Here is a 26,923-nt window from a genome sequence, read left to right as displayed (position 1 = left end):
CTTCTTCATTTATCCCTTCAATTTCTGTTTTCTGCAACAACTTTTTTTCAATTGTATTTCCTGAAAATTACAATATACAGAAATTTAAGTCTAATGTCAACAAGTATCTATCTTCTCAACCTTCAATGCACGCATGATACTAGGTACTATAGGATATAATACCATCTGTGTTTTGGGGTATCATAAAAAAAAAAAAAAAAAAACTATTAACAAAATTTTTTTGTCAACAATAGTACAGTAAACCCTCGATTTAATGGACTAATAGGGGAAAAGGGGTGTCCGTTAATGCCAAAAGTCCATTAAATCGCTAGCCAAGTGGGTAAAGTACCTGCCCGGCAACCCAAAGGTTGCGGGTTCGATTCCCGCCTCGGGCTTGGATCAAAGTACTGCAAAAACCTTGGGAGGTGCAATATGGCCACAGAAGCCGATGCGCCAACAACTACCAAATCAAAAAAAAAAAAAAAATCCGTTAAATCGAATATAACCTGGTTGGGGGGGGGGCATTTTTTATTGTTCTTAATGTAAAAAAAAAAAAGCTTTAATGCAATATACAGTACTGTACAATATAAAATTATTAAATTATAAAAAAAAAATATATAATATTCCATTGTAAATATAAAATGTTGAAATTTGGTCTTTGATTTACGGATATCAGAAACAGTTTGTTTTTTTGTGCCGTAAATTTCACAAACACGTGCTACTGAGACGCCTTGTTCTAATTTCTCAATTAGCTCTAATTTCTGTGCCACATTTAAGTTCACATGCTTTCTTTTAACTCCTCTATCACTTGATGCCATTTTTAATTGTAAGGATTGCAAAATTATTTAATAAATAAAGTCAATTCAGAAATCACAGAAATGCGGTCAAGTTATAAACACTCTGTATACAACCTGACCACACGATAGCTTGAGGCAGACTGAGACCGAAACAAAGTGGTCGGTAGGCCTGCTGTTAGTGTCCCGAGTCATATTCAGCTCACAAGTCCCCGCCTGCTCTTATCTGTAATCTGCGAAAACAACTATTTGAACAAGTTTTCAGAAAGAATAAATCCCCCTATGACATGCTTCAGCATGTACTATCCATAATTAATTTTTAACATTTCATAACATTTTCATAATTAATTTTTAAAATAAATCCCCCATGACATGCTTCAGCATGTACTATTTCATAACATGTTTTTTTAATGCTTGCAATTGGACATTACCTTCACTGTTGGTGAGTGAAACTTGAAAGAAAGAAATATTGAAAAAAACACACCATGTTGATTGGACACCTTACTGCAGACTAGCAAGCATTTTCACTCACTCACTTTGGATCATTACAGTAGTACCCATCTTTTACTGAACCTACAGACACTGTATTTTAAATTTCCTGCTTTGGAGTGTTTGACAATTGTGTTCAAGACTTGCCTTCACTAAGCCTAACAAAAGCTTCCCTTTATTATTTTTCTATGGAAAACTTCTTCTTTAACAAATGAATTAATGATACAGATCAAATCAAACCAATTATGAAGGAATTCTGAAATTCACTTACATCATTTTATTAGATATTTTTATTTTCAAATTTATTAAGTTGCTCAGGGTGGAAATTTACCACCAATGTGCCTGGTAAAGGATTAGACTATTATTGCCATTATTAATTATAAAAGGGATTAAGAGTTTTATATAATTATTAACCAGGACAAAATATCAGGAAGAATATTTATAAATGCCTAAAGCTTCTTTTGAAGATTTATCAGGTTTATCCTGCATTTACTCTTCATTTGCAGTTTTTAAATATATTCCAGATTATAAAATCCCCAGAAAATGGGTCGTCACATTAACACTTGAGGGGGCTCATCAAAAAATTCAATTAAGCAGGATAAATTTTTAACATTGTTCAATATTTTTGGTATAGACAGAAAATAGTTTGAAATTGTGCACATTGCAGTGTGATTCTGTATTTCAATATTACAGTAAACCCTTGATTTAATGGACTAATAGGGGAGAAGGGGTGTCCGTTAATGCCGAAAGTCCATTAAATCGAATGTAGCCTGGGGGCATTTTTTATTGTTCTTAATGTAAAGAAAAAAGCTTTAATACAATATACAGTACTGTACAATATAAAATGTTCAATTTGGCCTTTGATTTACAGATGTCAAAAACAGTTTTTTTTTTTTTTTTTCACTCGGTAAATTTCACAAAAACGTGCTAATGAGATGCCATGTTCTAATTTCTCAATTAGCTCTAATTTCTGTGCTACATTTAAGTTCACACGCTTTATTTTAATTCCTATATAACTTGATGCCATTTTAAATTGTAAGGATTGCAAAATTATTCAATAAATAAAGTTACAATTCAAAAATTACAGAAACACTCTGAATACAACCTGACCGCACGATATCTTGAGGCAGACTGAGACCGAAACAAAGTGAGTCGGTAGACCTGCAGTTTAGTGTCCTGAGTCATGTTCAGCTCGCAAGTCACCGCCTGCTCTTATCTGTAATCTGGGAAAACAGCTATTTGAACACATTTCGGAAAGAATAAAAAACAATTTCCTAACTACAATTTCCTGAATTTGATTATAAAAATAAAAGTAGGTAATTATCAAAACAATAATGGAAATAGGTAATTATTATTAATTTTTAATTAATAATAACACTGAAGTTCTGTATAACCTAAAAAAAAAAATATGGTCGAAATTAATATGTACATTACTCTGTTATTATTTATCCAGTTAGTTAAATCTGTTATATCGGGCTCCATTAAATTGAGGGTTTACTGTACAATGAATACTATTTTAATGAAAATTTCACTATAACAAAAATATTTCTCTTTCCTTTATTATCAGTTTATAACAAAACTTCCCTCATTATCAGTGCTCTGTCAATCTTGTTTGAATGAAATAATTTTGACAAACTCATTACAATGAATTATTTTTGAAGTCCATCTTTTCATAAAATGTATTGGTTTACAATGAAATAAAAAATTTATTTGAAATTATGAGTGGCACTCAATTCAATACAGCCCATACTCTTTGTTATAGGTGCATATTTCTTATGCAGCTATAAGAAAGAGCCTTCATTTGAAAAAAATAAAATAAAATTTAAAAAAATCAAATTTTAGTTTTAAAAGATGCAGCAAAAGAACTCAGTATCACTTCCTCTATCACAGTGTTGTGTTTTTTTTTTTTTTTTTTTTTTTTTTTTTGCATTTTTCAGTGATCATGTTTTTATTTTATTTTATTATTATTTATTTTTGTTTTACCCCTGTGATATGTGTTGGTAGGCCATCTGGTACTTTTTGTGAAAAAAAAAATCGGATGATGTGTTATGAGAAACGTGAATATTGATAACACTGCTTTACATTTTGAAAAAAAAAAAAAAAAGACTGTTTTCTCAAAAATCTGTGTTTTTGACTAATTTTCTAATGCTGATTTCAAAAATGACATCTATTTGTTTCCATCATATCAGGTTTCTTCAAAAATCATGAAGAAAATTTGATTTTTCATAAATTTTTATCAATTTTGGCAGAATTTGTACAAGCATTGAAATTATAACAAAATGCTAGACAAAATGTCTGCCAGGGGCAAAGGTTGATGACGTTGTAGAGCAGATATCATCTTTTAAGGGCACAAAAGGTGATATAGTTGTACACGTTGGCACTAATGATATTAAGAGTAGGAGACCGGCAGAATTACTTAACAAGAACAGGTCACTGTTGAAAAAAAGCCGTGAATTAGGGTTGAATTTGAAAGTGTCTGCAATTCTGCCCAGACACGATAGGAGGGAGTATACAATGAGAGCCTGTCGATCAATTCGGCCCTGGAAAGATTGTGCAAGGCTCAAGGGGTAGAATTTTTTTCAGCCTGGTCTGTACTTGTTAACAGGAGAGACTGCTTCTACAGGGATGGGATACACTTAAATAGAAAGGGTGCAAGAATGTTTGCTGATGCTATCGAGGCAGTGTTAGGTGGGTCGGAAAACTGCTAGATTGGGGGGATACAAGGACTAATAGATTAACAGTAGCCACTGGCAGAGGTGAAAGTGATTCTTGCACTGCTTCTATTGGAATGAGCTGCAGCCTGGAAAATAAGATGCAAGATATTTCAGAGACTGCTGGGAATCATTGGGGTACAAATAAACACATAGGTTGTGTTAGGGTAGCTAAGAAAAAGAACAGGTGCATGTATACTTGCATGTACACCAATGTTGGAGTTTAGTAAATAAATTTGATGAATTTGAGGTATTGCTCAAAACATCAAAGGCAGATATTGTTGGGATATCAGAGACGTGGTGTCACACAGATATAAGGAATGCAGAACTGGAATTTGGGGAGTACAATGTCTACAGAAAGGACAGACAGGATAGGAAGGGAGGAGGGATTATGCTATTAGTTAAGAAATACATAAAATCCAAGGAAGTGAAGCCAGTCGACATTGCTGGACAGTGCAGTGTCGAGTCAGTTTGGTGTGCCATAAGCATTGGGAGATCAAAATTGAGAGTAGCAGTGTGCTATAGGCCTAATGAATCTGATGAGTGTAATAAGAAACTGTACAGGGAAATAGAGTGGGCCAGTAAATCAGAGTGTCTTATAATGGGGGATTTTAATTTCCCAGATATTGACTGGAATTTGTTGGTTGGTCACTCACACACTAGCAAGGCTTTTGTGGATTTATTGGATGATTGTTTTCTACATCAGCATGTTCGGGAGGCAACTAGAGGGAGTAATACTCTTGATTTGATTATCAGTAGTGATTCTTCATGCATTAAGAATCTGCAGATAAATGAACCACTAGGTGGCAGTGATCACAGTGTGCTGAAGTGGGATTTACTCAAAGAGATAACTACCATTAGGGGTAAAGGGAAGGGTTATTGCTTCCGTAAAGGCGACTACGATGGACTGAGACAGTATTTAAATTCTATACAATGGGACCAACCGATGATGTTACCAACAGCAAATTCAAAATGGGAAGCATTCAAAGAACTTATCTTGGAAGCTAATAGGCTTTACATACCAACTAAGAAATATTGTTCAAGGTTTAGGCCTAAGTGGATGTCAGATGAACTAATGAGACATATGGCAGAGAAGATAATTGCATGGGATACATACAAATTAACACGTGACACAGAAGCCTATGATAGATACAAGTTGATCTGTAACCAAGTTACAAAGGAGGTTAGGCAGGCGAAGGCAGATTACGAGAAATCTTTGGCAGGGGATGCAAAGAAAAACAGCAAAGAGTTCTTTACTTATGTAAACTCTAGAAGGAAGGGGATGAATCAGATTGGTCCACTTGATATCGATGGGTCAACTGTTGATGATCCTGCTCAGGTAGCTAACAAACTGAATGAATATTTTGCATCGACATTCAGACACGAGGAGTTATTCAGCGAGGGGAACGCCAGAGGTGTATTCAACTGTGGCAGTAAGCTAGAGAATCTTGTAATAACTGAGAGTAAAGTGGAGGAGAAATTGTTGAAGATAAATACAAGAAAGGCACCTGGGGTGGATGGGATCTATCCAGTTATATTAAAGGAGGCAGCAAAGGAAGTAAGCAAACCTTTAGCCATAATTATGAGAGCTTCCGTGGACTCAGGGGAGGTACCCATGGACTGGAGATGTGTAAATGTGACCCCAATTCACAAAGGAGGATCAAAGGGAGACAAAGTAATTATAGACCTGTTAGTTTAACTTCTGTTCCTGGAAAATTAATGGAGGCACTGGTTAAAGAAGCACTGCAGGATCATCTAGACAAGACTTCAGTTATAGCTCAGACACAGCATGGTTTCGTTAAGGGGAAGTCTTGCCTGACCAATTTGATTGGATACTATGATGCAGTCGCAAAAGAACTGGATGCAGGGAATAACTTTGATATTATATACTTGGATCTTAGAAAGGCCTTTGATACTGTTGCACATGGAAGACTGCTGCACAAATTGGAGCAATGTGGCATTGGAGGCAAATTGCTGCTAAGGATAAAGGGGTGGTTGAGGGGGAGAAGACAGAGAGTGGTAATCAATGGACACTGCTCATCGTGGACTAATGTTATTAGTGGAGTCCCTCAGCGTTCAGTATTGGGTCCATTATTGTTTTCTGTATTTATAAATGATATTGATGATGGTATATCCAGCTTAATGTCCAAGTTTGCAGACAACACGAAGGTTGGCAGGGTTGTCAAGGACACTACTGACACTATGCTACTGCAACAGGGTTGAGCAGATGGGCTGAGAGGTGGCAAATGAAGTTTAACATTGACAAATGTAAAGTACTACATATGGGAAACAGCAACCCCAGAGCAACGTATCAACTCTGTGGTACTACACTGACAGTGGTAGAGAATGAAATGGACCTGGGGGTGGTTGTGCAGGCAGATATGAAGTTTTCTGAGCAGTGCAGATGGGATGCAAGAGTAGCTCATGGTGTATTGTCGATGATATATAGGAATTTTTCTAGCAGGGATAAGGGGGTGATTATTCCCTTGTATAAGGCAATAGTCAGGCTACACCTAGAGTACTGTATACAGGTCTGGGGGCCTCATTTCAAGAAGGATGTAGAGCTGCTGGAACAAGTACAGAGAAGGGCAACAAGATTAGTGAATGGAACAAAGGGGTGCTCTTACGAAGAAAGGCTTAAGTTTTGCAAATTAGTGTCTGGGGACTAGGCACTAGCGAGGTGATCTGATAGAGGTGTATAAAGCCTTGAATGGTTTGAGCATGCTCAATGCTGATGGGATTCTTCCTCTTGCTCAGAATAATCACCTGAGAGGGCATAAATTCAAATTGAGAAAAGACAGATGTAAGATAGACGTGAGGAAATTTGCCTTTAGCCAGCGTGTGGTTGGTTGGTGGAATAGACTTCCATCCCTTGTTGTGGAGGTTGAAGCCTAAATAAGTTTAAGGCTCAGCTGGACAGGTATTTCGAACGAACAGAGGGGTGAAGTGGAAGTGGTTATTTTTTATTTATTTATTTATTATTATTTATTTAAATTTTTTTTCTCTGATGCTGCATAAGCTTGCTTTCTTGCATCAAATGCCTCTACTAATGCTAATGCTACAAATTAACAAAATTTTTATCAATTTTGGCAAAATTTGTGCACTGAAATTATAACAAAATACTTTTACCAGTAGCTCAGTAAACTTTTATATTTAAATACATGTTGAACACTATTAAAAATGGCAGTGTGGAAATAAGTCCACTAAACACTCATCTCTCATTTTAAAAACTGATCTATGATCAAATTTTCATTTCTTTGATTTTCTTGTAGTTTCTTCTACTTTACAGTCCCTCTTCAGCATCCAAAATTCGTATTTATGCAATGATGTTGACATTCCACTTCCCCTGGTACATCATTTCCATGTCTTTAATGTCCTGGTGAAGCCTCTCACCATGTTGTTCACTAAACTTCCTAGATTTTCTGGGAAGTGGTTGATGTGGGAGTGCAGAAAAAAAAAAAAAATTACCTCAACGTTCCTGTTGCAGCCCAGCTTCTTGAAGTTTGTCAATATATTTTCAACTATATTCTTGTAGTCTGGATCCTTTGTTCCCTAAGAAGACTGTTTTTGAGATCTTATTTGGGACACATTGGGACCAGTGCACTTTGGCCCGATTAAGCGGCTTCCCCAATTATGCAAAGTTTCACGTAAATAGTTAAAAATACAGTGACCACTTTACGATTGGTTCACTGTACGGTCAAATCATGTTATGATGGACTCTCCATAATAACAATATGTAGTAAGCACCGGTCCTTGTGATCACATTGGTGAATTGAATTTTAATTCTGTTATAATGGCAATTCTAATAAGCAAAAATGGGAGGAATATTTTGTGCAGGCTATAAAAGTAAAGATATATTAAGCACAAATTTACACTTTATTACCTTACCAATTAAAAAAATTAAATGATACATGAAAATCGGAATAATATTTTCCACAGGTTAGCGAAATAAAAATAAATTTACGCTTATTTTACATAGCTTAATTAATACTGTAATATGTACTGATTAATATTTCTGTTCACTGACTTTTTTTTTTTTTTTTGTTGTAAAATTTAAAACAACAAAAGAGATAAGCAATCAATAACAAAGACCACGGCATGCACAAATTGCAACTAACACGATATGTGCAAGTGAGATATGGAGTAACAATTTTATAAAGCTTAAAAAATAGGAATGAAGAGAAGATTCTGAAAATTTATTTGTTTTTTATATGATTGAAGGTTTCAGTGAAGGTGAACACATTTCACCATAATAATGTAAAAACGAACAGAATTCCAGCTATTCGTATTTATGCAAATGCAATAAGTTTGAGTTTACTACCCGTTTATAATAGATTGCACTAACAGAAAAAGCCCAATAAACTGGAAACTGGTAATTGTTTTTATTGTTTTATGGTTATGACTTTCAGAAATGTGCTTTAGAAAAATATCACAAAGACATTCAAAATTCATTCTTATAACTGAACATGTGATAGTGTAGTGCACTTTAATGAATCTCCAACCGAACCACATCCTGTCAGCTACAATCAGGGGTTAATCTCGAGTGCAGCAGTCTCCTGCCCTGATTACACAGCATGTCCCAATTAAGCAAAGAAAACCCTGGCTATTTTCTCAATTAGGTTTTGTTCTTTAAAATTTGTCTGAAATAAATGGCTGCCCCAATTAACTGGTGGCCCAAATAACTGGAATCCACTGTAACTTGTTTTAACTTCCCTTGGGTGATCAATGGAAATTTAGTTTAAAGGTTGTTGAAGCAGGAGTTTTCCTGTGGTAAAGCTTTCATAAACTGTTTCATCAAACCCAGTTTGATGTGCAAGGGTGGAAGTTTTAGGGTCTACCAGTGGTTTATGAACTATGTTCTTTGATCCAGGCAACAAACTGCCCCTCTTTGGCCAGACACTGGCATCCCAGTGCTTGAATTTGATAGTCTCTGCAATTCTGCCCAGACACGATAGGAGGGAGTATATGATGAGAGCCTTGTCGATCAGTTCGGCCCTGGAAAGACTGTGCAAGGCTCAAGGGGTAGAATTCTTTTCAGCCTGGTCTGTACTTGTTAACAGGAGAGCCTGCTTCTACAGGGATGGGATACACTTAAATAGAAAGGGTGCAAGAATATTTGCTGAGGCTATTGAGGCAGTGTTAGGTGAGTTGAAAAACTGCTAGCTTGGGGGGATACAAGGACTAATAGTTTAACAGTAGCCACAGGCAGAGGTGAAGGTGATTCTTGCACAACTTCTATTAGCGACCTGGAGCAAGGGGTGTTGGGGGGTTCAAGGATGGATGGCAGTCATCGTGAAATAGGTTGGTATATGAGATGTGTTAGGGTAACTAGTAATAGGTGCATGTATGCCTGCATGTATACCAATGCTAGAAGTATAGTAAATAAATTTGATGAATTTGAAGTGTTGGTCAAGACATCAAAGGTGGATATTGTTGGGATAGCAGAGACGTGGTGTCACCCAGATATAAGGAATGCAAAACTGAAATTTGGGGAGTACGATGTGTACAGAAAGGGTAGACATGAAAGGAAGGGAGGAGGTGTTATGCTGTTAATTAAGAAAAACATAAAATCAAAAGAAGTGCACCCAGTTGATATAGATGAACAGTGCACTGTTGAGTCAGTTTGGTGTGATATATGCACTGTGAAAGCAAAAATAAGAGTAGGAGTGTGTTATAGGCCTAATAACTCGAATGAATACAATGAACAATTGTACAGAGAAATAGAGTGGGCCAGTAAATCAGAATGTCTTATAATCAGGGATTTTAACTTCCCAGATATTGACTGGAACTTGTGGGTTGGTCACTCAAACACTAGTCAGACTTTTGTGGATTTATTGGATGATTGTTTTCTGCAGCATCATGTTTGAGAGACAACCAGAGAGAATAATACTCTTGATCTGGTTATCAGCAGTGATCATTCATGTATTAAGAATTTGCAGATAAAGGAACCACTAGGTGGCAGTGATCACAGTGTACTGATGTGGGATTTACTTAAAGATTTAATTACCATCAGGGGTAAACGAAAGGGTTTTTGCTTCCATAAAGACATGAGTACAGTGGTCTCAAACAGTTTTTAAATTCTGTACAGTGGGATCAACTGACGATGTTACCAACAGAAAATTCTCAGTGGGAAGCATTCAAGGAAATAATCGTGGGTGCTACTAAAAGTTTCATAACTATTAAGAAATATTGTTCAAGGTTTAGGCCTAAATGGTTATCAAATGAACTAATGAGACTCGTAACAGAGAAGAAAAATGCATGGGATGCATATAAATTATCAAGCAACTCAGAAGCCCGTGGCAGATATAAGCTAGTCTGTAATCAGGTCACAAAGGAGGTTACGCAGGCAAAGGCAGATATCGAGAAATCCTTGGCAAAAGATGCTAAGAAAAACGGCAAGGATTTCTTTACTTATATAAACTCTAAAAGGAAGGGGATGAAATCTGATTGGTCCACTTGATATCAATGGTTCGACTGTTGATGATCCTGCTCAGATAGCAAACAAACTGAATGAGTATTTTGCATCTACATTCACACATGAGGAATTATTAAGGTTTGAAAATGACAGAAGGTTATCAAATTGTAGCAAGGTACTTAATGATTTTGTAATAACTGAGAGCAAAGTGGAGAAGAAATTGTTGAAGTTAAACATAAGAAAAGCACCTGCGGTTGATGGAATCTATCCAGTTATATTAAAGGAGGTGGCAAAGCAACTAAGCAAACCCTTAGCCATAATTATGAGAGCATCCTTGGACTCAGGGGAGGTCCCCATGATCTGGAGATGTGCAAATATATCTCCAATTCACAAAGGGGTATCGAAGGGTGACACGAGTAATTACAGACCAGTTAGTTTAACTTCTGTTCCGGGTAAAATAACAGAGTCACTGGTTAAAGATGCATTGCAGGATCATCTAGACAAGACTGCAGCAATAATTCAGACACAGCATGGGTTTGTTAAGGGAAAGTCTTGTCTGAAAAATTTGATTGATTATTATGATGTGGTTACAAAGGAACTGAATGCAGAAAATAATTTTAATATCATAATATGGATTTCAGACTTTTGACACTGTTGCGCATGCAAGACTATTGTACAAATTGGAGCACAATGGTATTAAGGGTAAGTTGCTACAATGGATAAAAGGATGGTTAAGTGGGAGAAGACAGAGGGTGGTAATCAATGGGTGCTGCTCTTCGTGGACTAATGTTATTAGTGGAGTCCCACAGGGTTCGGTGTTGGGTCCACTGTTGTTTTGTATATTTAACAATGATATTGATGAAGGTATATCACGCTTACTGTCGAAGTTTGCAGATGACACAAAGGTTGGCAGGGTTGTTAATGACAGTAATGGCAGTGTGCTACTGCAGCAGGATCTAGATAATTTGGGCAGATGGGCTAAGAAGTGGCAATTGAAGTTTAACCTTGACAAATGTAGAGTACTGCATATGGGTAGAAGTAAACCGAGAGAAAAGTACCAATTGTGTGGTACTACACTTAAGGTGGTAGAAAATGAAAAAGACCTGGGAGTAATTGTGCAGTCAGATATGAAGTTTTCTGAGCAATGCAGACAGGCTGCCAGGGCAGGTCATGGAGTTTTGTCAATGATATATAGGAATTTTGCTAGCAGGGAAAAGGAGGTGATTGTCCCTCTGTATAAGGTAATGGTCAGGGCACGCCTTGAGTACTGTGTACAGGTCTGGAGGCCTCATTTTAGGAAGGATGTCGATTTGCTTGAACATGTACAGAGAAGGGCAACAAGATTGGTGAGGGGAATGAAGGGATCCTCTTACCAAGAGAGGCTTAGGTTCTGCAAATTGCAGTGGCTGGGGACTAGGCACCTGCGCAGTGATCTGATTGAGGCGTATAAGGCCTTGAATGGGTTGAGCCCGCTGAATTCTGATGAGATCCTTCCATTTGTTCAAATTACGAACCTAAGGGGGCATAAATTCAAATTAAGAAAAGACAGATGTAGAATAGATGTGCGGAAATTTGCCTTTAGCCAGCGGGTGGTTAATTGCTGGAACAAACTTCCATCTGTCGTTGTGGAAGTTAGGTTGAATAAATTTATGGAGGAACTGGACAAGCATTTGGAGGGAATGGTGTGATTTTTTTTTTTTTTTTTGGCTGATGTTGCATAAGCTCATACACTTGCTTTCTTGCATCACATGTCACTACTACTACTATTACTCCTTGTATGTAACATGCCTATTACTTTAAAATCAACACAGATCAGACAAACCAACCACGTTCCTTCATACTTAAGATTTGCTAATGGCTTCTTCAAGTTCTCATATGTTTCCTTTAAATGAGCTACTGGAATTGACCCATATTTATTTCCATTGTGGAGTAATGCACCTTTGATGAGTTCATAAAAAGTCAACACTGTGTAGGATTGTAACTAATTCCTAAATAGCATTAGCAAAGCACAATGATGCAAGAAAGCAAGCTTATATAGCATCAGCCAAAAAAAAACCCCTTTACTTTACATTTGTCACCCATCCACTCACTCCAAATGTTTATCAAGTTCTGCCTTGAATCTATTTAAGCTATCAACTTATACAACGACAGATGGAAGTTTGTTCCAGCAATCAACCACCCGCTGGCTAAAGGCAAACTTCTGCACATCAATCCTACAACCGTCTTGCCTCAATTTGAATTTATGCCCTCTCAGGTGATTATTCTGAGCAAGAGGAAGCATCCCATCAGCATTGAGCATGCTCAACCCATTCAAGGCTTTATCCACCTCAATCAGATCACCTCACAGGTGCCTAGTCTCCAGACATTGTAATTTGCAAAACTTAAGCCTTTCTTCGTAAGTGCAACCCTTTGTTCTATTCACTAATCTTGTTGCCCTTGTCTGTACTCATACCAACAGCTCTACATCCTTCTTAAAATGAGGCCTCCAGACCTGTATTCAGTACCCAAGGTGTGGCCTGACCATTGCCTTATACAAGGGGATAATCACCTCCTTATCCCTGCTAGAAAAATTCCTGTGTAGACAAGTTACCATGGGCTACGCTTTTCTGCACTTCTCAGAAAACTTCATATCTGCCTGCACAATTACTCCCAGGTCCTTTTCATTCTCTACCACTGACAGTGTAGTACCACAGAGTTGATACCTTATTCTGGGGTCACTGCTTTCCATATGCAGTACTTTACATTTGTCAATGTTAAACTTCATTTGCCACCTCTCAACCGATCTGCTGAACTTTTCTAGATCCTGTTGTAGCGGTGTACTGTCATTAGTGTCATTAACAACCCTGCCCACCTTCGTATCATCTACAAACTTGGACATTAAGCCTGATATACCATCATCAATTTCATTTATAAATACAGAAAACAACAATGGATCTAACACTGAACCCTGAGGGACTCCACTAATAACATTAGTCCATGAAGAGCAGTGTCCATTGATTACCACTCTCTGTCTTCTCCCACTCAACCATCCCTTTATCCCTAGCAGCAATTTGTCTCCAATTCCACACTGCTCCAATTTGTGCAGCAGTCTTCCATGTACAACAGAATCAAAAGCCTTTTAAAATCCAAATATATGATATAAAAATTATTCCCTGCATTCAGTTGCCTTGTGACCACATCATAGTATCCAATCAAATTAGTCAGACAAGATTAGAAGACAAATTAGTCTTCCCCTTAACAAACCCATGCTGTGTCTTAATTATTGCTGCAGTCTTGTCTAGATGATCCTGCAATGCTTCTTTAGCCCTCCATTAATTTCCCTGGAACAGAAGTTAAACTAACAGGTCTCTAATTACCTGTGTCTCCCTTTGATCCTCCTTTGTGGATTGGTGTCACATTTGCACATCTCCAGTCCATGGGTACCTCCCCTGAGTCCAAGGAAGCTCTCATAATTATGGGCAAGGGTTTGCTTACTTCCTTTTCTGCCTCCTTTAATATAACTGGATAGATTCCATCCACCCCAGTGTCTTTCTTATGTTTAACTTCAACAATTTCTCCACTTTACTTTCAGTTATTACAAGATTATCTAGCTCACTGCCAGAGTTTAATACACCTCTGGCATTCCCTCCCTGAATAACTCCTCATGTGTGAATGTACATACAAAATATTCATTTAGTTTGTTAGCTATCTGGGCAGGATCATCAACAGTTGAACCATCAATATCTTGTGGACTAATCTGATTCATCTCCTTCCTTCTAGAGTTTACAAAGGTAAAGAACACTTTGCTATTTTTGTTTGCATCTTTTGCCAAAGATTTCTCATGATCTGCCTTTGCCTGCCTAACCGCCTTTGTGACTTGGTTACAGACCAGCTTATATCTATCATAGTTTTCTGTGTCACCTGTTATATTATATATATCCCATGCATTTTTCTTCTCTGTCACATGCCTAATTAGTTCATCTGACATCCATTTAGGCCTAAATCTTGAACAATATTTCTTAGTTGGTATGAAAAGCCTCCAAGATTAATTCTTTGAATGCTTCCCATTTTGAATTTGCTGTTGGTAACATCATCAGTTGGTCCCACCGTAAAAAAAAAAAGTAAAGTGCAGCCATTATCAACCCACTGCAGGGTGGAAGCCTCCTCATGCTGAGGGAAATGGACCATAATCTGCTCCAGTGCGGGTTGGCAGATCGACCGTATTCAGCAGTCAGGGGCTTGAACCCCGGTCTACTCAAAGAGCGTGTGCTACTGCACTCCCGCTCCTGCCCACTCGGCTACGGAGGCCGTCAAATACTGTCTCAGACCACCGTAGTCACCTTTACGAAAGCAAAAACCCTTCCCTTTACCCTTGGTGGTAGTTACCCCTTCGAGTAAGTCCCACTTCAGCACACACTGTAATCACTGCCACCTAGTGGTTCCTTTATCTGCAGATTCTTAATTCATGAAGAATCACTACTAATAATCAAATCAAGAGTATTACTCCCTCTCGTTGCCTCTCGAACATGCTGCTGTAGAAAACAATCATCCAATAAATCCCAAAAGCCTTGCTAGTGTTTGAGTGACCAGCCCACAAATTCCAGTCAATCTCTGAGAAATTAAAATCCCCCGTTATAAGACACTCTGATTTACTGGCACACTCTATTTCTCTGCACAATTGCTCATTATACTCATCAGATTTATTAGGCCTACAACACACACCTACTCTCATTTTTCCTTTCCCAGTGCTTATGTCACATCAAACAGACTCAACATTTCATTGTCCACCAACATCAATTGGATGCACTTCCTTAGATTTTATATGTTTCATATGTTATATATGATTTTATATGTTAACTAACAGCATAACCCCTCCTCCCTTCCTGTCCTGTCTATCCTTTCTGTACACATTGTACTCTCCAAATTCCAATTCTGTACTGATTATGTCTGTGTGACACCACGTCTCTGATATCTCAATGATATCTGTCTTTGATGTCTTGACTAGCACTTCAAGCTCATTGAATTAATAGTTCATTTGGTTGTTTATATTATTACAAAAAGCCATAGATCATCCTCAGAAAAGTAGGGGACTAGTTCTTATTCTGTGTCTGTACCATGAGAAAAATGTTCTATGTGCTAGATTTTTGACTTAAGTTTAGAACCAAGGCGTTCTGCAGATTCCTTTGGTAAATTTAAATCTTTTACCAGATCATTGAGTTCATGCTATGAAAACAGTTTAGGGTTGGACGTGATGTCTCCAGGTGTGTAGACTTCAGTGTCATCTTCAGAAGCTTCACTTTCAGAACTCTCTGCTGCTGCTGCATTCTCCCATATAAGTAGAGGGAATGGAATCAGCAGGTTATCTCTGTGGGATTGGTCTGATGGCAGATGGAATATTAGGATACACAATGCCCTTTGGATTGTATTTCTCTACATTAACTAAGTAAAAGTAAGTTATCACAGTGGTTTGTAGGCTCCTGCCAAATCACGGGAATTACAAATGGCATAGCCTTTTTTTTTACCATTTTTCCACATTCTCAATGCTTCAACACAAGTTTGCTAAACTTTATGTGGAGCCCAATGTTTATCTTGGTCACCGAGTTTCACTCCAAAATAAGCACGATACATGTTCTTTAAAAATTCTGTAATATCTTTTTGTTGCTTGAGGACTACATAACTTCCACACATACAGCAACCTCCGTATAACACGGTACTTCCACAACATGGTTTTGCTCTAACACTATTGATAAATTACAGCAATTCTCGCACAACATGGTACTTATATAACACAGTTTTGCTCTAACAGTTAGAGAATTTCGGCAAACCTCGCATAACATGACAACATAATAGCAGGGGAAAACCCTTCTATTATGTTGGATGTAATTTTTCAACATTTCCACTCTTTTTGAATCCCCACTGTTCACTTACTAGTCAAAAAAAAAAATATTAGGAAATCCCTGTGTTATATTCTGTGTTATTGAACTTGTGGGAAAATTTTAGATTTCAAAGTGCTATTACTATTGGATAGCATGCCATGCTATCCAAAAGATTTAAGTTATGTTTCTACCACCACAGTTGTACTAGGTTAATACAACTTCTTTCATTCAGCCATTAGATCAAGGCATTATATCCACCTTTAAAACTCATTACATCAGAAAATTGTTGCAATGGATTTTGGAAAAAATGGATTCCAGATTTATTGAAGTAATGGAGGTATGGAAACATTTCTAAATTGTGGACTGTATCAGAATCATAGCTTTATTGCTCAAAGAAGTTAAATGCGTATGGAAAAATGTATGGCCAGAGTCAGTTAATTCGGGAAATATGGTCAAACCAGCAGAAAACAGAATCAGTGTGATAGTAGAACTTGTTACGTCGGTAGGAGGGGAAGGTTTTGATGATATGAAAACTGAAGCAGTCATGGGTAGCACAGTTGATATAATTGCCCTCCTCCCCACACAGGGTAAAAAAGACGTGAATTCGAATTCCGTCGATGATGGGAGGAATTTTTATGGGTCTTTTTCACAATGTGGCCGAGTTTCTCGGGCAAGGGTAGCATGGTTTTCTCTCCCAGAAACTTGAGTTTTTCGTCCAGCAAAACAGAAAATCAATCTCAGGATGTGCAATTTATAGACAATATATGCAGAGCAACATGGCCCTAGTCGCCGATGCTCCTAAAATAATAAAGTAAAAAAAGATATGATTGCTGAAGGCATTCAAAAATTACTGGTAGAAAAAGAGACTGGCAAAGCAGATGTTGTGGAAATGGCATCGTAAGTAAACCAAATGAATTCAGAGGATAATAGCGCAGATGAAAATTCTAAACTTCCAAATTTTACACTAAAAAGCATACTGGAAGGCTTAAAGTTAGCCAAGCAATTAGAATATTATTTTTTGAATGCAGATTCTTGAATGAAAAGAGCCCCGAGTTCAAAGGGATCTTCAAAAATGCTTAGTTCCATATGATGAAATTCACAAAGATTTATCAAGCAAAAGTAAACAAAACCAGATTACTGATTTTTTAAAGAGAGCAAAAGATACATGAAATCTAGACTGGTGTAATTTTGTTAGTTTTGTTAACGAAATAGTGTATTTTTGTTAGCTTTTGGAACATAACCCTCCTTTTTGTACTTTTTCTTAATCCCATATAATGCGGTTTTGCACAACACTGCATTTTATAGGGACCTAACTACTGTGTTATACTAGGGTTAACTCTATAACAAAATAAGTTCAGATTGTTCAAGCACTTGCCTGAAGACATTTTACTCACTTTTCAGCACAAATTTGACATGATAACCTCCCTCATAATTTGGGAAATATGGTCAAACCAGCAGAAAACAGAATCAGTGTGATAGTAGTAGAACTTGTTACGTCGGTAGGAGGGGAAGGTTTTGATGATATGACAACTGAAGCAGTCATGGGTAGCACAGTTGATATAATTGCCCTCCTCCCCACACACAGGGTGAAAAAGACGTGAATTCGAATTCCGTCGATGATGGGAGGAATTTTTATGGGTCTTTTTCACAATGTGGCCGAGTTTCTCGGGCAAGGGTAGCATGGTTTTCTCTCCCAGAAACTTGAGTTTTTCGTCCAGCAACACAGAAAATCAATCTCAGGATGTGCAATTTATAGACAATATATGAATATGATGTGCAATTTATAGACAATTAGAGTCTGGGTGCGAGGTTAGCCTGTGCGGGCGAAGCTCCTTGAAGCTCTTGGAACAGAGAAGTTTTTCCTGATTTATTTTCTGATTTATTAGCTTAAATTGTCATATTAACTTATTTTCTAGAGTAGCTTTATATTCCTAGTTACGATACTTAGTTTAAAGTTTAACTTAGACAGAGATTTTGTAGGTATTACTTAGTATCGGTAACGGTATCAAATCCACGTGTTACAAATTGAACGAGAGGTCTTTTTTTTTAACCAAATTTAGTCTATTTATTAACCAATTGTTATATCAAATTATCTTCTATAAGTAGATTATAGACCTAGTCAGGATCCTTAGTTTATTCTAAATTGAGATAGCGAGATTTGGAAGCTAATCAATACTTACGAGTCTGTAGAAGTACCGTTCGAGAATTCCTGCCATTTTTACACGATAGCATAAGCTTAGTGTAGTATAGTGCATAATATAATATTGTCAATTAATCAGTAAATCTATTAATCTTGATAAACTTTATTGTCAATTAAATTGTATTTTTAACTCTATATATATATATAACGACTTAATCGTAACAAATACTTAATACATAACTATAGTGGTACACGTGATACGGAAGTTGTATAAAGGGAACTCGTAGAAAACACTAGATACCGAAAAAAAAAATATAACATAACTGTTTTGGGATATAACTTAAGGATTTAATTTTTGTTTTGAAATTTTATTGAATTAAATTGGAATCATGACTCTGACCAGAGCAGCAAAGCAAAAGGCTCAAGCTAATGGGAGTGCTGTGGTTCAGGAGAGAACTGAGGGGGGCAGTTGCCCTCTGAATCACAGTCTTTTAAAATGCACTGTTTGCTTGATGTTTGCGGAGCAGTCAGGTACGGGACATGTGCCAAGGGGGATGTCTTTGTGTGTGCACGATGTAAGGAGTGCAAGGAAATCAGGCGACAACTCAGCGTTGTTATGGGCCTATATGAGAGCTTGAAGGACAGGGTGGATGCCCTCAAAGGAAATAAATTGAGGGGCCCATCAAGCTCTCAGCTGCCCACATCAACGCCAGAGCTTGCACTTGGCCATCAGGCAAAACAGAGGCAGCCCCCTAGGCAGAATGCGCTGGTCCCACAGGAACTAGTAGTTGTTGGTGACTCTATTGTCAGGGAAACAGGGAACATGCTTTATAAAAAGGATAGGCAGAAGAGGACCAGGGTATGTCTGCCAGGGGCAAAGGTTGATGACGTTGTAGAGCGGATATCATCTTTTAAGGGCACAAAAGGTGACATAGTTGTACACGTTGGCACTAATGATATTAAAAGTAGGAGACCGGCGGAATTACTTAGCGAGTACAGGTCACTGTTGAAAAAAAGCCGTGAATTAGGGTTGAATTTGAAAGTGTCTGCAATTCTGCCCAGACACGATGGGAGGGAGTATATGATAAGAGCCTTGTCGATCAATTCGGCCCTGGAAAGATTGTGCAAGGCTCAAGGGGTAGACTTTTTTTCAGCCTGGACTGTACTTGTTAACAGGAGAGATTGCTTCTACAGGGATGGGATACACTTAAATAGAAAGGGTGCAAGAATTTTTGCTGATGCTGTCGAGGCAGTGTTAGGTGGGTCGGAAAACTGCTAGTTGGGGGGGGATACAAGGACTAATAGATTAACAGTAGCCACTGGCAGAGGTGGAAGTGATTCTTGCACTGTTTCTATTGAAATCAGCAGAAGCCTGAAAAACAAAATGCAGGATATTTCAGAGACTGCTGGGAGTCATTGCGGTACAAGTAAACACATGGGTTGTGTTAGGGTAGCTAAGAATAGAAACAGGTGCATGTATACCTGCGTGTACACCAATGCTAGGAGTTTGGTAAATAAATTTGATGAATTTGAGGTATTGCTCAAAACATCAAAGGCAGATATTGTTGGGATATCAGAGACGTGGTGTCACACAGATATAAGTAATGCGGAACTGGAATTTGGAGAATACAATGTGTATAGAAATGATAGACAGGACAGGAGGGGAGGAGGGGTTATGCTATTAGTTAAGAAACACATAAAGTCCAAGGAAGTGAAGCCAGTCGAAATCGATGGACAGGGCAGTGTCGAGTCAGTTTGGTGTGACATAAGCATAGGGAAATCAAAATTGAGAGTAGGAGTGTGCTATAGGCCTAATGACTCTGATGAGTATAATAAGATATTGTACAGGGAAATAGAGTGGGCCAGTAAATCAGAGAGTCTTATAATGGGGGATTTTAATTTCCCAGATATTGACTGGAATTTGTGGGTTGGTCACTCGCACACTAGCAAGGCTTTTGTGGATTTATTGGATGATTGTTTTCTACATCAGCATGTTCGTGAGGCAACAAGAGGGAGCAATACTCTTGATCTGATTATCCGTAGTGATTCTTCATGTATTAAGAACCTGCAGATAAATGAACCACTAGGTGGCAGTGATCACAGTGTGTTGAAGTGGGATTTACTCAAGGAGGTAACTACCATCAGAGGTAAAGGGAAGGGTTTTTGTTTTCGTAAAGGCGACTATGATGGTCTGAGACAGTATTTAAATTCTATACAGTGGGACCAACTGATGATGTTACCAACAGCAAACTCAAAATGGGAAGCATTCAAGGAACTAATCTTGGAGGCTACCAGGCTTTACATACCAACTAAGAAATATTGTTCAAGGTTTAGGCCTAAATGGTTGTCAGATGAACTAATGAGACATGTGGCAGAGAAGAAAAATGCATGGGATACATACAAATTAATGGGTGACATGGAAGCCTATGATAGATATAAGTTGGTCTGTAACCAAGTCACAAAGGAGATAAGGGAGGCAAAGGCAGACTACGAAAAATCCTGGGCAAAGGATGCAAAGAAAAACAGAAAAGAGTTCTTTACATATATAAACTCAAGAAGAAAAGGGATGAATCAGATTGGTCCACTGGATATTGATGGTTCAACAGTTGAGGATCCTGCTCAGGTGGCTAACAATCTAAACGAGTATTTTGCATCTACATTCACGCATGAGGAGTTATTCAGGAAGGAGAATGATGTAGGTAAAGTAAACATTGGCAGTGAGCTGGATGATTTTGTAATAACTGAGAGGAAAGTGGAGGAGAGATTGTTGAGGATAAACATAAAAAAGGCACCTGGGGTGGATGGGATCTATCCAGTTATATTAAAGGAGGCAGCAAAGGAAGTAAGCAAACCCCTAGCCATAATTATGAGAGCTTCTTTGGACTCAGGGGAGGTACCCATAGACTGGAGATGTGCAAATGTAACCCCAATTCACAAAGGAGGATCAAAGGCTGACACGAGTAATTATAGACCTGTTAGTTTAACTTCTGTTCCAGGTAAATTAATGGAGGCACTGGTTAAAGAAGCATTGCAGGATCATCTAGACAAGAATTCAGTTATAGCTCAGACGCAGCATGGTTTTGTTAAGGGCAGGTCTTGCCTGACCAATTTGATTGGATACTATGATGTAGTCACAAAAGAACTGGATGCAGGGAATAACTTTGATATTATATATTTGGATCTTAGAAAGGCTTTTGATACTGTTGCACATGGAAGACTGCTGCACAAATTGGAGCAGTGTGGCATTGGAGGCAAATTGCTGCTATGGATAAGGGGATGGTTGAGTGGCAGAAGACAGAGAGTGGTAATCAGTGGACACTGCTCAACGTGGACTAATGTTATTAGTGGAGTTCCTCAGGGTTCAGTGTTGGGTCCGTTTACACTGACAGTGGTGGAGAATGAAAAGGACCTGGGGGTAATTGTGCAGGCAGATATGAAGTTCTCTGAGCAGTGCAGACGAGCTGCAAGAGTAGCTCATGGTGTCTTGTCAATGATATACAGAAATTTTTCTAGCAGGGATAAGGAGGTGATTATTCCCTTGTATAAGGCAATGGTTAGGCCACATCTTGAGTACTGTATACAGGTCTGGAGGCCTCATTTCAAGAAGGATGTAGAGCTGCTGGAACGGGTACAGAGAAGGGCAACAAGATTAGTGAATGGAACAAAGGGTTGCTCTTACGAAGAAAGGCTTAAGTTTTGCAAATTACAGAGTCTGGAGACTAGGCACCGGCGAGGTGATCTGATAGAGGTGTATAAGGCTTTGAATGGTTTGAGCATGCTCAATGCCAATGGGATTCTGAATCTTGCTCAGAATAATCACCTCAGAGGGCATAAATTCAAATTGAGGAAGGACGTATGTCGGATAGATGTGCGGGAATTTGCCTTTGGCCAGCGGGTGGTTGGTTGGTGGAACCGACTTCCATCACTTGTTGTTGAAGTTGATAGCCTAAACAAATTTAAAGCTCAACTGGATAGGTATTTCGAACGAACGGAGGGGTGAAATGGGAGTGGTGTGTGTGTGTTTTTTTTTTTTTTTTTTGGCTGATGCTGAATAAGCTTGCTTTCTTGCATCATATGCCTCTACTAATGCTAATGCTAATGCTAATAAATTGAGCTGACACTGATAAACACTGCCACATAGAGCTCTCAACTTCAAGAAACAAATTACTGAAGCCAGTGTTGCCAACATGTGAAGCTGTACTTTACAAATTCACAGCAGTGTGAGCTCAATTTACATTCAAAAATACAAGTCATGAGCTATATTCAATAATACGACTCATGATATTAACTTAAGTTATTTGTAAAAAAATGGTATGTGATAGAAAAAAAACAAATGACATTTCTGAAACCGGCATGAAAACTTGAGTTAAAAACAGCTATTAGTTTGCAAACATTGAAACCATGCAGAGTGCTGTAATTACTTCCTTTGTTGTTGTTGTTGTTTTTGCTGTTGTAGAGGGAATAAAAAAAAAATCCTCAAATTGAAGAAAATTCAATGGAAAAATTGAAGAAAATAAGAGCATTTAACATATCAATACATTAAAAAAAATTTATATATTGATATATGAAAAGTAACAATTAATTGTACCTACTGTACCATATTTCTGAATGTGTGGTATATCTTTTAAATTTAAAATATTCTTTCAAAGCAGTATTCTGAAAAAAAAAATTTTTACTTTGTTGCGGTTATATGTATTTCATTGCTTCATTTATTTATTATTGATGTGCAGTAAAATCAATTTGGCAGAAATTGCTGCTTTTGTATATTAGAAAAGTGCAGCAGAATTTATTTGAACAAATAATGATATATACTTTTGAAATAATTTTCAGTGATGTCATTAGAAGGAAATTTCAGTATGGCAAAATGATTTCTACACCCCTGAGAAGTTTGTTATGACAGGATTTCATTGTATAATGGATACAGATAAAAATAACATATATTGTAAATTAAATTGTAAAATAAAAGTGAATGCTGGTGTACTTTTATGTGCCAGCACATCCACTCAAGGTAAACCATTCAAGCTGATGCCCTGCAAACTTTTAGTGTAGTGCCACTTGCAATTTTTTTTTTTCCCCAGAACTAGTTTCCAAAGTGTGCAGGCAAAGGGAAAAAATATTCAATAATTAATCTACTCAAATAATACCGCACTACATTGAAATAAAAAGAAATTATTTTTGAATCACTTAAGATCATTTCTTTTTAAGTCAGCACATCGCAGTGTTATTTGAGTAGATTGTACAATTAGGTGCATTAGTTATAATAGAGTACACCAAGAAGGTGATACTTTTTATCCAATTTTTTTCTAAGGCTACACTTTTCCAATTTTAAAACAGTCGGTGCTGTAGATTAAAGGTCAATACATACTAGAAAAAATACTACTACTATTATTATTATAATTATTAGTAGTAGTAGTGAGTGGCATATGATGCAAGAAAACAAGCTTTATAAAGCATCAACCAAAAAAAAAAAAAAAAAACCTCCCACATCACCTGTCCGTTCCTCCAATAATTTGTCTAGTTCTTAGAATTAATTTACACTGCCCACTTCTGCAACACCAGATGGAAGTTTGTTCCAACAATCAACTACCTGCTGGCTAAAGGAAAGCTTCTGCACATCTATCCTGCAACCATCCTTCCTCAATTTGAATTTATGCCTTTCGTGTGTAGTCTGAGCAAGAGGAAGAACGCCATCAGTGTTGAGCTTGCTCAATCCATTCAAAGCCTTAAAATCTCTGATCAGATCACCTCGCACGTGCCTAGTTTCCAAATGCTGCCATTTTCAGAACTGAAGCTTGTCTTGCTAAGATCACCCTTTCATTCCCTTCACCAGCCTTGTTGCCCTTCTCTGTATCTATTCCAGCAGATCCACATGCTTCCTAAAATTAGAACTCTAGACCTGTATGCAGTACTAAAGGTGCTGCCTAACCATTGCCTTATACAATGGGATAATCATTCCTTTTCCCTGCTAGCAAAGTTCATGTATATCATAGACAAAACCCTCATGAGCTGTACTAACAGCCTGTCTGCATTGATCAGAGAACATCATATCTAATGCACAATTACCCACAGGTATTTTTAATTTTCCATTACCTCGAGTGTGGTACATTAATCTGGGATTATTGTTACCCATATGCTTTACCTTGCATTTGTCAATGTTAAACTTCAAGGGTAAAAAAATATGTGGAAGTCCTAAAGTCTCGAAACTTTATTAGACAGTTGGACAGACAACTTGAGTAGTTGAGACCTGCTAATTTTCGTAAAATCGGACTAATGCTAATAATTTATTGTAATTTTTCCTTGTAGAGGATCTGCAATTTCATTATGGATTTAAAATAAATTTGTGGATTTTTTTTGAAAAGGGTGGTATAGGCTATTTTTGGAAATTTTAAAGGAATATTATATATTTTATTTTAAGGTAGAAGAATACTCTTACCTGGGGTTTTCTTCAGGAACAGCTGCATCCGGGTGAGGTGTAATTCAGAAGGTATTGAAATTAATGGGGGCTTTTCATTAATATCATCTTCAAAACCCTTTTGAAGATGGTATTAACAAAAAGCTCCCATCAGGCTTCAGTACATCATCTCCCTTTATGTCTACAATTACTCCTCATGCAAGGATTTAGAACAAAAGCTGGCTTTTTCCTTCGTCCTCCTTCCATATAATTGCAATTTTAACACCTTCTGAATTACACATCACCTGGATGCAGCTGTTCCTGAAGAAAATCCCAGGTAAGAGTATTCTTCTGCCTTAAAATAAAATATATAATATTCCTAAAATTTAATATTCCTTTAAAATTTCCAAAAATAGCCAAAAAAGGGTAGTATATACCGTTTTCAAAAAAATCTACAAAGTTTATTTTAAATCCATAATTGAGATCGCTGATCCTCTACAAGGAAAAATTACAATAAACTATTAGCATTTGTCCAATTTTACGAAAATTAGCGGGTCTCGACTACTCAAGTTGTCTGTCCAACCGTTAAACTTCAACTACCATTTCTAGCCTGTATGCCTAATTTGTTTAGATTTGGTTGCAACACCTTACCTTTTTTATTGTCATTTACACATTCTGCCAACATTTGTATCATCTATAAACTTAGACATTAATCCTGATATATCTTCATCAGTAACATTAATAAATATAGAAAACAACAACAGGCCAGCACTGAACCCAGGGTACTTCACTTATAGCACAAGTCCACAAAGAGCAGTGTCCATTATATCAAACTTCATTTTGATATCACTCTCATAAGTTTTTATTTATACTGCATATGCCAACATGCCTGCTAGATGGTTAACTGTAAACTTTTCTTTATTAATTTTTTTATTTACATAACACTAATAAAACAGTAACTATATGAGTATGTGTAATTCATTAATTCTTTATTTCTTTTGCACTGATTTCCACACTACAGAAAAATTTTTACCTCCTTTTTTTCATTATTTCAATGTAACTCCTAAAATATTCTCTGTTGGTAAGAAATTTGATGATCAATTTTTTCCTGTATGTCATTCTGCAGTAGTTCATTATAATATGGTGTATGGTATATGACATATCGTGCTTGAAGCTTAATGAAAGAAACTCATTTTAAAAACATTTTTTTTCACCTTCAATAGTATGCATTTTTAAGAATACTAATTTGTATCTTTGTAGTAGTCCGTCCAAGAACCTTGACGATCAAAGGACGAAATGTACTCTTGCCAGTAACTTGTGGTCAAGTTGCAGACTTAACATTTGAACAACTTTGTGACAGAGTAAGAGCATTTCCTTGTGCCATAAACTTGTTTTGAAAATATTGTACTTTAAACATGGGAAGTGTATACTTACATGAATGTATATGTGTTTGTATACATATAGGTAAAAACTAAAACCATATCATGTAAATATCAGAACAGATAGTGATAGGTTTTTAATACTAAGTAACTGCAAGATTCCGCTATGTTCTATTAACTACTAATATGATGTGTTCCACAAGTATTTGTGGAACACATTATATCAGTAGCATATTCTCACATCAGTTAATAAAAGAACAGACTCATTCTATTATAAAATAATATGATATTGACGAAACATGACAAGAACTCCATTTTTGAAAACCCTAGTTATCATTCACAGATGTCACATTTAATACATTGAATAGACTACTATGAGACATTAGAGCCGAATCTCATTCTTTTTGATTCGGCAGTCCTTGAGATCCACCTGTCATGTCATACATTGTTTATTTGTTTGAAGCCGACCGGGCTAGCCAGGTGGGTAAAGTGCCTGTCTGGAAACCCAAAGGTCGCGGGTTTGATTCCTGCCTCGGGCTTGGATCAAAGTACTGCAAAAACCTTGGGAGGTGCATTATGGCCACAGAAGCCTATGTGCCAACAACTACCAAAAAAAAAAAAAAAATTATTTGTTTGAGCTTTGTGTAATGACAGACACTTCTCACTATGCATTGTATCATACGGAAGTTTCAAGTAGGTGGCCTAGGGAAACCAAATATGATTTTACCTTGCAGTTATATGAACCTATCTAGTGGGTAATTAGGCAGCTT

General features: G+C 37.2%; 1 protein-coding gene across 2 annotated transcripts in view; it reads left to right on the top strand.

The window, feature by feature from the left end:
- LOC150091430 (AFG1-like ATPase) overlaps window positions 1-26,923 on the top strand; it is a 185,816-nt gene that overhangs the window by 107,491 nt on the left and 51,402 nt on the right. For both annotated transcript variants that reach the window (XM_090383864.1, XM_090383871.1), the window contains exon 10: window positions 26,035-26,135. In XM_090383864.1, the coding sequence (XP_090239990.1) occupies window positions 26,035-26,135 (101 nt within the window). The remainder of the gene's footprint in view (window positions 1-26,034; window positions 26,136-26,923) is intronic.

Source organism: Mastigoproctus giganteus, chromosome 1 (assembly GCF_048544385.1).
Source record: "Mastigoproctus giganteus isolate SK-2022 chromosome 1, ASM4854438v1, whole genome shotgun sequence".
NCBI lineage: Eukaryota > Metazoa > Arthropoda > Arachnida > Uropygi > Thelyphonidae > Mastigoproctus > Mastigoproctus giganteus.
Note: the sequence above shows the minus strand (reverse complement) of the source record. Positions and strands in the feature narration are given on the sequence as shown.